The following is a 13,417-nucleotide window of genomic DNA, read 5'->3' as shown; positions in this document are numbered from 1 at the left end:
GGTGGTGGGAGGGGCAACAAAATGGGCTGGGAATGGTAGATCCACAAGGCCTCAGGGTACAAGAGCAAAGCAAGGCTAACAAAAAAAAAAACAACTGAAAAGGAAAAATGAGCAGGAAATAACTTGCTTAATTTTTCTCACTTGTAGCACATCCACACATACAACAAAGCTAAAACAAGATGCACATACACACACAAAAAAACACTACATATCAAAACAAAGAACGCAGTGAAATTACACAGAGGTATCTCAAGATTGTTCAGATGTTACAGATCAATGTTGAAAAAAAAAGAAAACCAACCATGGGGAAAAAATAAGAAAAAAAGCATTAGAAATTGCAGAAAGTTGATTTCCTCTAGGAGAAAGCCAGTAGTAGCAAGCTCAGAATAACATCTAATGATGTATATACATTTTTAATCATATAAAAATCTGAAATTCAGTATGCTTAGTTCTACCAATATACAAAGACTATATAAAATATATCTGAATCAGCTGCAAACCGGCATTTCATCTAAGGGAAATTCACACCTAACAATGAAACAAACAGTATGGTGCTACGAGGCATGGTCCTTTCCTTGGAGCAACCTCCTTGTTTAGACGCAGAATGGACAGATCAAGGAGGGAAATAAAGGAAAGGAAAGAAAAACAACAGAAACAACAATTGTGATTAAACTTATAAGTGAGTCCAAAGTTAAAATGTGATGCATGGCAACCCAAGTCAGAGACAGTCACACGGGACACACACACAGTTTATGTAAGCCAAGTTATTTCCATGCAAAGCAAAGGTGGAGTAAAACTGCTGGGAGAGGCGGCCTTGCTGAAACGCATGGGCAGGAGGATGGTGGGAATTTAGAACAGATATGTAAAACATTACTGTGGCGAAGTGTACTTATTTCCCTACGAGTCCATGCATAAGCTGCTGAAGGTGGTATATTGAGGCTTAGGTTGTGGGGGCTTACACCCATTAAGGTTAAGGAAGAAAACTCAGTAAACTCTTCTAAAATGTACCGATAAAAAGACTTCAGGTAAGAGTCCCTTCCACAGAGCACTTCTTTAGAGATTAGTTTATACCTAGATGAAGATTATTTAATGATTATCTTTAAAACAAAAGCAAACTTGAGTCTGTATTTTAAACTTCTGAAACACTCAAAACACCTAGAAAGCCTTCAGGAAAATCCATGGCATTATAGCAACATGGTAACATTTTTTTTCTTTTTTTTTAACAATTGAGCCATATGGATGAATTAATTTTTGATTCTTACTAGTTTGTATCAGGGGAGCAAAGTAAGAGGCCATTTAAATAAATGGAGTAGTTCTGAAGAAGAAAGTGAGAGAATAAAGTAAAATCACTTAAAAAAAGGAATCAGTGAAGGCAATGTGATATGTCATATAAACAAAAGTGCCTGTAGAATCTGTATTTGTTGAGGACATACAGTATGTGAATTTACACATATAAATTTATTAAAATAATTTATACCAATACAAATTTGCTCAATTATATAAACCAATGAAAACATCCGGGATCTCAAATATTCTAGATCTGAATAATGCTTTAACATGAGGGTAAGCCTCATTCAAAGAAACTTCCACAACTTAGTAGTAAATTACATTGTCCTAGGACTTTAAAAAAGCCCTCAGATCATTGTGTAGGGCCAGATGAGCATATTAAACACGGTTCTAAGTTTTCTCATTTTGGGAATATACTGTGAAATACAGCAAATCAAAATAAACCCTGAAATAAAGTTTATTGATATTCAATAAACTTTAAAAATCAGATTTTTAAAAAGCATTTGGGGCACAAAAGCAGAAATCTGTAAAATTCAACTGGAGTTTCCACACAAGAAGCCAGAGAGTCACTAGAAATAGTCCAACAAACTAAAATCTTAATTGGATATTGCAAACCTGAAATGAGTTCTAAGATAGCTCTTTTAAGGTCTGTCAAAACCAGCTCTCTCTCTACTAGATCAGGTTTGGGATTTGCATCATTATTTAAAATTAACCCTATAATAACATGCTGTTGTGATTAGTAATTTTATCCAGGGGGTTTTAATTTTTGCATTCTTGGCTCTTCATTTTTGTTTATTTTTGTTTTGTGGTTTTTTTTTTCCAGAAAGTTTTCACAGAAGTCTGTTAGACCTCAGCTCTAAAGACATCGGTTACACTTCACCACAGTAAAAAGTGCAAAAGAGTGATGGGGGAGGGGGCAGGCATTGGATGGGGTTAGCTTCAGCTAAGAACTATTAGACAGTATCACTTTTGCAGATGTATCCTACAAAAATAATGAGCTCTCTACAGAAGTCACTATTGCATTACATAAAAAGTGATACTGTCATGTCAGTGCTTAAAAAATAATGAGATGACAGTGTTATGCTAACAAATGGACAAAACGGTAGGGTGGGTTTCTAAACAAGCATAACAGCAATACCAGGGTTAACAAGGATGTCAAAAGAAAGTGAATGCTTAGATGAATGATCATTGCATTTTACTGCTAATTAGCTCGCAAATTAGGTATATTTGTAATTTAACTGGCCAAGCTGCTTTTATAAATATATTAATGATTAATAAGGATAATATAAAAATTTAATTACTATAGTGGTTAGTAATAGCAACTAGCTTGCATTTTAATTCATGCTTCTTTTTATGGTAGCCAGCTTTCAAACAAACTCAATTTTCTTTAAATTCTTACTTTTTTCTGATGTCATATCGATCTGAAAGAAAACATACATAAATTGAATGGTTACAAATACTGCCTTGGCTCATAGCCCCTGGTGTGCACAAAAAGCTCCTATTCATAATTATACATGCTGGGTGACACCATAGCTATAGGAAGGTCAGAGTAATTTGCTACAGTTTTTCCTGAGTCTCCATGATTCTTATCCTGACTCTGAAAAAAACCTTCTGTTTTCTAGACACTACAGGTAGAAAGTCCTTTCTAGCACGTTAATCCTGGGAAGATACGACCCAGGCTGGTTTTGATGTTGGAATACATATTTAGGGAATATGTCAGAAAAAGGGTGAAGTCAATATTGAATAATAAGTATCCATTTAGTGGAGAAAAAGGAAAGGATGACAAACAGCAATGCTAGGGTGATGTGTTCTACAGAAGTAGTTTCATTATCGTTAATAATAAGCCAGCATTCCAGATCCTGAAAAGAACATGAACTGGATCTATTGCCCTAAATAGTTCCAGAAAGTATTCAGTAGGAAAATCATCTAACAGAAAAAAAGTGATTTGTGAACATGGCAAAATTGGCTTCCCTGTCATTTTTAACAGCTGTGGTGGTAGGGTCACTGAGTACAGGAAGGAAATGGAGTCATGTGAAGCAAAGAGTGACTGTGCAGTTGAGGGAAAGAATGACTTCAGTCTTAAGTCGGTTGTGTATATGGCTATGTGCGGCAGGACAGTGAGTCTACAGTCACCCCTCTCACCCTGCTCCATTGCAAGGTATCAGAAAAAAATGAATCCGGGGCATCTTCTGAACTGATAAGGGCTTACATTTTAAGCTGGTGGGTATAAGGGTATTTATTATATTTTTTATTTTGAATGCATTGGAATAACATTTAAAAAAAGAAAACTAGTATATTTGAAAACATTTACATATAACTAATAACATATGCATCTGTCTATCTTAGAAACAAATATATTATTTTAAGTTTTCCAATTATGTTTTTCATTTCTATTATAATATTTGGGCATTTTCAGATCTTTATAACAGACAAACACACATTTGCCTTAAATATTGAAGCAGGTTTAATTCATATAGCTATTTATTCAAGGTAACCTCTCTAAGACTTGCTTTCTTCATCAATAATGTAGTATTTAATAACAAACACCTCATAGGTGGTTGTGAGAGATCAATATTGATGAGGCATGTGCAACATTTAGTAAAGATCCCACTTTGTAAGAAATTCTTCTTATTATTAGCATAGTTCTGCATTATAATATTATAGTCTAAGGAATCAACTATATGCTTCTTAAAGTTTTTTGGTCTCAGTGTTTATCAAACTCTTTGGTCTTAGGGCCCCTTTACACTCCCAAAAATTACTGAGGAGCCTGAAAAACTTCTGATGGTATGTGATATGTATAAATAGATATCCGTATTACAAATGAAGGCTGAGAAAATGCTAGAATCTGAGTATGCAAGCATACATTCCATTAATTGCCAGAGTGGCAATATCATCACATGTAGTATAGCCTCTGGAAGACTAAGGCAAATAATGTCTTAGTACCTTTTTAATGTACTAAGACATTTAATTAAAAATTAATTAATTAAAAATTAAGACATTAATAATGTCTTAGTACAAAAAGAGTTTCAACCACTAGATGTCTTCCAACTAAGAACCTCTGAGATAATGGTTTAGCTTTCAGTAGTTGGTGGAGAAATATAGTATTGCATAGCGACATGGCAACAATTTATAGGGAAACTTTACTATTCCCTTAAGTTGCTCCACAAGATGAGAAAACAGAGGCTTAGAGAGGTTAAGTGAAATTGTGCCCCTTTAATTACTAAGAAGAACCGCCTACCCCTTCTAAGAACACAGGTTAACTATGTGCTCTTATTAGTGGTTACAGCAATGACACAGCCGTTAACAAGTGACACTGTCATAAAATTACCTCTTCCTCCTGTTCTTGATCTGACTCTGATTCCTTTCCGCCCCAAGATGCCATGCAAGATGGAAAAAAGAGAGAAGGAAGAGTAGAGAGTATTTAGAAGAAAAGGAAAGAGTAAATAAATACCCTTTCAACAAGCATCAACAGGCAAGCATACAGTCAGCACACTCTTTTTTTTGTTACTAACAGTTTATAGAAGACAGGCAGAAAAGATTGGCTTAAATACAAAGTTTATAGATTCAAGAGACAAAAGAACCAATATAAATATACTAATTCCAGATACTAGGTCACCACAGCAGTCTCAAAGTTTGACCTTAAATGAACTGGATGGCATTTGTCTTTAGAAATAGCGATGATAATATCCCAATCATTACAGATATTGGTTGAAAATATTAAAAGCTACAAATAAGCATATGGTGAAAAATTTTCAATACACAGGCAATATTTAGAAGCATTATTCTAACAAAGAGCTACTAAATTCTTTCTTTTCTTCTTTTTTTTAATAGAGACAGGGTCTTGCTATGTTGCTCAGGCTGGTCTTGGACTACTGGACTCAAGCGATCCTCCTGCCTTGGTCTCCCAAAGTGCTGGGATTACAGGTGTGGGCCACGGTGCCCAGCCAAGAGCTACTAAATACTAAGGTATATTTTCAATGTACAATGTCTGGGGTTTTTTTTTTTCTTTTTGAGTTACAAATTAGAAAATTGTACTGGACTATCACAGCATCAATAGCTGTGTCTGATATGTCTTGACTTAGAAATAAAATGTAATAATAAAGTTAATGCTTTCTCTTAGAGCACACTGAAAGCTCACTGAAATCAGACAAAGCTCAGTCATCTTTCTTTAACATTCAGGTGGCTTGCCCACAGCAGTACATATTTCTTTGTGGTTCTTATTGGCATACTGCCTCCACTGACTCACTACTAATCAGCAATACAAACCCCAAAATACATTCTGCACCATCAAAATACAATGAAATTATGCTCATTTGGGTTGATATACCCATTTCCATATTTTAATTCTTGGAATAACATGTATATTTAAATATACAAATAATATTTTATTTTATTCATTTAATAAAAATTTACAATGTCAAACCTAATGCTATGAGCTTTTCTTTAGATGGCTGATCTCTATTTACAAGAATAATTCATTAAGCAAATATAAAATTTAACAACTGTGGCGGGGAAAAAGAAGTATAGGACATTTTTTGTTTTGTGATGTCAAGATTTAGGATTTTAAATATATCCCTACTTCCCCTCCAGGTCTCAGCAGTCACCACTCATCACCCTTCCCAACCTGTTATATAGACACTGACAACTTCTGCATCCACCTATAGATTGCCATGTGGGAGCTTCCTATTCAAAAGAAATATTGGTTAAAAAAATTTAATAGAATGAAACATAAATTATCAACAACATTTAATTGATTTAGTTGTCTTCTTTGATTTCATCAGAGTATTCAAGGAATTACATGATGGGGAGAGGTTTGAAAAGAAAGTAATTCCTGTAGGTAGACTTGGGGTCAGAAATTAATGTATTTCTCCTTTTCAACAATGTTTTAAATCTACTCATAACATGGCAATATATTTTTTACTAATCAACTATTTCTACTATTTTTTATTTTAACCAACAATTTACACAAGTTATGTTGCCTAAGCTGCCCTTGAACTCCTGGGCTCAAGTGATCCTCTCACCTCAGCCTCCAGAGTAGCTGGGACTACAGGTGTGTACCATCACACCAGTTTATATGCTCCTAAAATATGGTAAGTTAGAAGACTAATAGTTAATTACTTAGAGAAAATAAAATATCACGGGGCAGCTCTGAATTTAATAATATGTAAGCCACCTGTGAATTGGTAGCAAACAGAAGCTGATGAACTCTAGTATTTTCATAGGGCCAAATGCACTAGTATGGTCTCAGGAAAGCACATGAAAACAATAATGAAGAAAAGCCAATTAGTTTTAAAAATTTCTTCAAAAAGTTAAATCTGAAGCCAAATTTTCTTACTTCCATGCCCAATGTGTATTAATAGAATTTTTGCATCAAAGTGCATTTAACGTGAAATCAGGTGGCACTACGTTTTTTCTTGTGGAAATTGTAAATCTGACAGAGAATCAAACGTGATTATTACACGTGCTTTCAATCAGTCTTTGTTGGTATTCATTTTATTAGGTCAATGCAAAAGTAATTGCTGTTTTTGCCATTACTTTTGCACTGACCTAAAACAAGATTTAAAAATCAATTCCTACTCTACCTGAATTGCAGTATAGCAGATTTTACGATACCTTTGTATAAATCGGCAAAGTGATGTTTAAGTTGCAAATAGCTTGATGCACCAGGCCTCTTGTGGATTTTGGCTCCTTCATAAATGATAGTCGTCCGCAAGGTTCCTGAGTCGTATCGCGTACCTTGAACAAGAAAGACATACATGCTTCACCCATATTTGATGTGCAGTATTTACTTTAACTAGATGATGCTTGAAAGGGGAAAGTAAAATTCATTTGTTAATGCTAGGCAAGAACTCAAAGGATTTCCTTTCTCTTTTCCTATTACCATTTGGAAAGCCTTTTTAAAAATCATTCAGCTTTCTTTTTCAGTCTTATTTAAGTATGGTAGACAAAAATTGCATCTATTTAAGGTGTACAATGTGATGATTGGTATATGTATACATTGTGAAATGATTAGCGTATCAAATTAATTAACATATCAATCACCTCACCCCCCTTTTTTGTGGTGAGAACACTTGAGATCTCTTAGCAAATTTCACGTATATAATACATTATATACAATTAACTATAGTTTAATGCTGTATATGAGATCTTCAGAACTTAGCTTTTAAAATAATTATGGTAAAATATACATAACATACAGGTTACCATTTTTACTGTTTTGAGGTAGAAAATCTAGTGGCATTAAGCACATTCACAAAGTTGTATAATCATTACCTCTATCCAGAATGTTTTTCATCCTATGCAGAAACTGTCCCCATTGAACAATAGCTCCCCATTGCCCTCTTGCCCAGCCCCTAATAACCTCTATTCTACTTTCTGTCTCTATACATTTGCCTATTCTAGGAACATGTAGAAATGGAGCCATATAGTATTTGTGTCTGGCTTATTTTACGCAGCGTAATGTTTTCCAAGTTCATTCACATTGTATCATGTGTCGGAATTTCATTCCTTTTTAAAAAAATTGTGATAAATATATGTAACATAAAACTTATCATTTTAACCATAAAAATGATTAAACCTAAAAAGGTGTCTAGTTTGGTGGCATTAAGTACATTCACATAGTTGCATAATCATCACTACCTTCCATCTTTAGAACTTGTTAATCTTCCTAACTGAAATTCTGTATCTATTAAACAATAATTCCCCATTCCCCACTTCTCCTGTCCCTAGCAACCACTCTTCTACTTTCTATCTTTATTTCACTTCAAGGAGAGGTCAAAAAAAAAATTAAAAAAAATACTTTCTCTCTTTCTGAATTTGACTACCCTAGGTACCTCATATAAGTGAAACCATACAATATTTGTCCTTTTGTGTCTAGCTTATTTCATTTACCATATTGTAGCATAAATTAGAATTTCCTTCCTTTTAAAGGCTGAATAGTATTCCATTGCATGTGTATACCACATTTTGTTTGTGGACCTTTGGACTTTTGGGTTGTTTCCATTTTGGTTACCATGGCTAATGCTGCTAAGAACATTGGTGTGGAAGTAATTGAGTCTCTACTTTAAATTCTTGTGGGTGTACACCGAGAAGTAAATTGCTGAATCGTATACTAACTTTATATTAACTTTTTGAGGAAAAACCATAGTGTTTTCCAAAGTCGCTGCACTATTTTGCATTTCCACCAGCAATGCATTAGGGCCCCAATTTGTCCACATCCTTCCCAACATTTGTTTATTTTCTGTTTGTTTGTTTTAATAACAGCCATCCTAACGGGTATGGAGTGGTATCTCTTCATAGTTTTGATTTGCATTTCCCTACGCTGTTGACATCTCTTCAATATGCTTATTGACCATCTGTGTATCTTCTTTGGAGAAATGTCTACTGAAGCACTTCCCTCATTTTGTATTGGGTTGTTTGTAGAATGATTCTGCAATCATGTCAAACATTGACCAATGATGTCAAACATTAGCTTAATTATATAGCTGTCTATGTTAAATGGATCCATTATCCCTGAGCAGTTACTGCTTAATGTGGTGATCTGTAAGAATCTATCATCAGTCAGGCAAAACAATTGAACCAGAAATGGCACAATGAGAGAGACTCAGCAGAGATCTTGGGAAAACTTAATAAGAGGTTTGCAGACACATGTTTGGAAAAATAATAAGGGGTTAAAATAAAAAGAGTCATTGCTGATGAACAGTTGGAAATGAGTAGGTGAAGTAGGATTGGAAAAAAAACGACAGAAGCCAGCCTTCTTCAATACTAAGAGGATTGAGCGTTAGGACCTCTGGATTAGTGAAATAAATTGTGAGAAACAAGAAGAAAAATGAGCTTGGAAAATAATGCAGAGTAGAATTATTACCTCCTTTTTATTTCCTGAATCTCTTATTCCTCCATATGTGGTGCCTTTTAGATTGGAATCTAAAATGAAACTTGCATATATCACCGCAAATCCCTAACTTGGATTAGGGATTTGTTGTCTCTAAACAGAGACAACAAATACCTGGTGCACACAAATGTCTCCATGCTGTTTACTGAATGAGTTTATGAAAATATATCAAGTCTATAGCTCTATCACAGATAATTTATTAGCTTAAGTGAGATGCTGGGTCTTTTGAGAGATTTTATTATAAAAAGTTGCCACTTAGAACTCTTTTGATCTCCACACTTGTGAAGTTCACATATATTTTTAAATCTAAGAATAAATATTTAAAAGTTATAATAGATAAATAGGCTTTCCTTCAAATTTGGAAAATACCGGTCGCTGTGCCTAATTAATGAGTTGGCTATTATTTGCCCTGTTCTCGTCCTTAAACATAGTCTGTAAAAATTCAGGTTGACTTTGAACCTCAAAAATAAAAATGATTGGTTTCCCAGGGCTGTAAAATGTTACAAATATGGTTAAAAAGAAAACTCTGAAGATGACTGAAAAGCAAAAATTTTCTATTACTAAAGGAAGTCAAATTCTTCCTTGATCTTGAAAAAAATGCATCACAAAATTCCATGTATATATTACCTTGACAAATAGAGGAAGTCTATTTTCTTTGAAGGCAAAAAAACTGAATATATGATGCTGGCCACTTTTAGTTAATGGTACCAAATTGCCGAAACAATCAACGTAGATGGGTTTTCCTTCTAACACCTGAGTGAAAACAGAGAGAAATAACAATAAAGTAGCTGCAATTATACTTGTTTACACAAAGAAGTGGTAGTACTACTTGGAACTTCAAATTCTTATAATACACATACAACCATCTTTAAATTGACAACTGACATTCCGTCTATCTGTGACACAGCATGTCCAGCATTCTTTCTTCTTACTAGTAATGGGAATCTTTAATGAATGGTGACATTTAATGTTCTCATTCCAAAAACTGTATCCCATTATTCCACAAACCCAAAATACATTTAAATCCTAAATTTAAACTTATGCTTGGGTAATTTTTTTTTTTTTGAGACAGAGTCTCACTCTGTTGCCCAGGCTGGAGTGCAGTGGTGCCAACTTGGCTCACTGCAACCTCTGCCTCCCGGGTTCAAGCAATTCTCCTGCCTCAGCCTCCTGAGTAGCTGGGATTACAGGCATCTGCCACCACTCCCGGCTAATTTTGTATTTTTAGTAGAGATAGGGTTTTGCCATGTTGGCCAGGTTGGTCTCGAACTGGTGACCTCAGATGAACCACCCAAAGTGCTGGGAATACAGGCGTGAACCACCACGCCTGGCCTGCTTGGGTAACTTTTGACATCACAATGAGTCAGGTTACTGGACTTCAACACCCAAAGACCTACACTGATGGAAAATTCTGAAATAAGAATAAGTAATGTAGAAAAGCACTAGACACCCTGCTTCAACATTTATGCAAAAAGATATACTTCCCAGACTGTTTTAGTTACTATCAAAAAATAAGGACAACAAGGAAAGCTAAAAACATCTAAAGTACTACAGTCACTTACATACTTAGAGTTTATCAATAACTCATAATTTTTCCTCAAATAATCTTTAAAGGAATCATCTTACCTTCTCACATACACAGATCATTCCTATTGAATAGGTCCAAAATGGCTAAAAATGGCAGATTTTGGATGTTGACCTTCTAACTGACCAAAATGTGAACTTGTCTTTCACTTTTTAATTATTCTATTTATTAAATGATATTTGAAATGTAATCTATTAATACAGGTATAACAACATGGCATAAATTATTATTATAATTTTTGGTACAGTACCTCCACATCCCTGCTTCTGGCCACCTCAGCAAAATTTTCTTGTTGTTCAAGGGTCTTATCCACTTTATCATCAGTCATGCAGAAACACCTCAACCTGGCTTCAATGGGGTCATGTGACTTGGCAAACACTACAAATTTGGCCATATAAGGTACGCAGATAATTTCTCTATATACTTGTGATGCAAAAGTAACGGATTCCTGGATCTGTCGACAATCTATCAGCCAGAACCTATTAAAATAAATAAAGTCAGTTATCTAAAGTTCAAAGTATACCATGTGAAAAATAAAATCAGTTCCTTCAATATGATCAAAGTAGTCAACAAATGCTTCTTGGAAAAAAGGAAGTGAGAGAGGGAGATAATGAGAGAAAGCCAAAGGAAAGAAATAGCAAGACAGGAACAAAAGGAAAGGTAGGAGGAAAGATGGGAAGGCAGAAGGGAGTGAAGAGAAGAGAGAAAGATATCAGGTTTAAGATCAACTATTAAATATTGTATTTCTAATTTTCTTTTTTGGAAACTCTTCTGAATATTCAATTTTCTGAACTATATATTTAGTGTTTTGGAATCCTTTAGTGGAGTGAACTCAATAGCAGACATAAGACAAGGATCTCACTGCATGGTTTTCTATTTTCCTTGATCCCCCCTCCCTAGCTGTCATTTCATTTCCTGAAACTCTTTTCAACAAAATCTACCCAGCTTTTCCTCCCGTCGTTATTCTTTACCAAGGAACTCTAATCACCAAAGTGGAATCAACTCAACCATTTTAAAAAACCTGCTCCAGAACTCCTCAGTATTGCTGAATATAATTCATAGAAGAAATTATTGGCTATAATGACTTTATGATTTCCAGCCTCAACTAAGTCTGTGACATTTACTGGCAATTTTTTGTTCACTACGGTAATGTTACTAAATCTTATGACACTCTTTAAGCTTCACCCCTCACCACAGGCCCTAAGAGAGCTAACTTCACAAAGAAAGTCGAGGTCATTAGATGGAAATATTTTCATTTTGTTATTTTATACTTCCAAAGGGTTTTGTTGTTTTTTTTTTTTTTTTTTTTTGAGACGTTGTCTCGCTCTGTCGCCTAGGCTGGAGTGCAGTGATTTGTCACTTCTTAATCTACCCTGTAAGACCTTTTATAAAGTGTTGCCAACCAACAGTCCTAGATATTGTTTGTTTGGTTGGTTGGTTTTTTTTTGCTTTTTGCTTTGTTTTGTTTTTGGGACAACATCTCTGTCACCCAGGCTGGAGTACAGTGATGCAATCACGGCTCACTGCAGCCTTGACCTCTCTGGGCTCAAGAGATCCTCCCACCTCAACCTCCCTGGTTCCTAGGACTACAGGTGTGCACCACCATGTCCAGCTAATTTTTGTATCTTTTTTGTGAGAGACAGGGTTTCATCATGTTGCCCAAGTTAGTCTTGAACTCCTGGGCTCAAGCAATCCACCTGCCTTGGCCTCCCAAAGTGCTGGGATTACAGGCATGAGCCACCAGGCCAAGCCTCAAGCATTATTTTTGAATTATAGACTACATGGATAATTGTTGTTATCCCCCACTACACCTTCTCATTCTATCTTTGCATCTTTGCTCATGTTATTCTCTTTTTCACTTTTATCTGCCCATTAGGTTCCAACACATGTCTCAAGTCACCTCTTCTCAGATACCCTCTCTAGCTATCCCAATTCGAACACCCTTCTCTCATTCTTTTAGTCCCTCTGGTCTATATCTCTTATTCAGAATATGTCATCTTCTGGATTACAGTACAGATGCTAAATTGGCAAAACACATTGAAACACAGAACTGTGGACTCAATAGTTGAGCCTCTGGGTGGCTGGAACTATAAACATGTGCCACCACACCCAACTATTGCTATGCCATTACTTAACTATTCATGCACTTTTATCTTTTCTCCTCCACCCCAAATAGAAATGTACGTTTTAATTACTCTCAACTTCAGTTTTCTCATCTGTAAAATGGACATAATGTCTCTTGCCCTACTTAAGTCACAAAGTTGTTGTAATGTCAAGTTAAAGAGAGGTAACAATGCTTAGCAATCAATTAAAGACCAAAGGAATGGGAGCTAACTTTAATCAATTGAGTTATTGTGTGCATAAGCAATAAAACTAGATAGCTTCACCATTTTAAAGATATGTAATACATAAACAAGAAATGTGTATAAGAGCCACTGAAGCCTCTAAGCCTTTTAGACAAACCACGGTGAGATTTGTGCTGTTATCATTCTGTTGGAAAAGTAGCTCAGGCTATTTTGCTGACAACAGGAAATTATCATTCCTAAGGACTTTGGAAGTGGAAAAAGCAGCAGCTGCTACTGACTAAGTCAGAATCATACAGGCAAAGCAGACAATCACTCCTTTTCCTTAGATTTTAATTGGATTGGTAATAC

At 35.2% G+C, this 13,417-nt stretch overlaps 1 protein-coding gene across 41 annotated transcripts in view; it reads right to left on the bottom strand.

The window, feature by feature from the left end:
- ANK2 (ankyrin 2) overlaps nt 1–13,417 on the bottom strand; it is a 683,465-nt gene that overhangs the window by 30,783 nt on the left and 639,265 nt on the right. For 27 of the 41 annotated variants that reach the window (XM_054554375.2, XM_063723590.1, XM_054554359.2 and 24 more), the window contains 5 exons: nt 11,014–11,242; nt 9,806–9,931; nt 6,901–7,023; nt 4,616–4,648; nt 2,687–2,708 (listed from right to left, as the gene is read on the bottom strand). In XM_054554375.2, the coding sequence (XP_054410350.1) occupies nt 2,687–2,708; nt 4,616–4,648; nt 6,901–7,023; nt 9,806–9,931; nt 11,014–11,242 (533 nt within the window). The remainder of the gene's footprint in view (nt 1–2,686; nt 2,709–4,615; nt 4,649–6,900; nt 7,024–9,805; nt 9,932–11,013; nt 11,243–13,417) is intronic. The other 14 variants (XM_063723596.1, XM_063723598.1, XM_063723587.1 and 11 more) reach the window with 1 other exon arrangement.

The sequence above is a fragment of the Pongo abelii genome, chromosome 3 (genome assembly GCF_028885655.2).
Source record: "Pongo abelii isolate AG06213 chromosome 3, NHGRI_mPonAbe1-v2.0_pri, whole genome shotgun sequence".
Lineage (NCBI taxonomy): Eukaryota > Metazoa > Chordata > Mammalia > Primates > Hominidae > Pongo > Pongo abelii.
The sequence above is the reverse complement of the archived record's forward strand: the minus strand, read 5'-3'. Positions and strand labels throughout refer to the sequence as shown.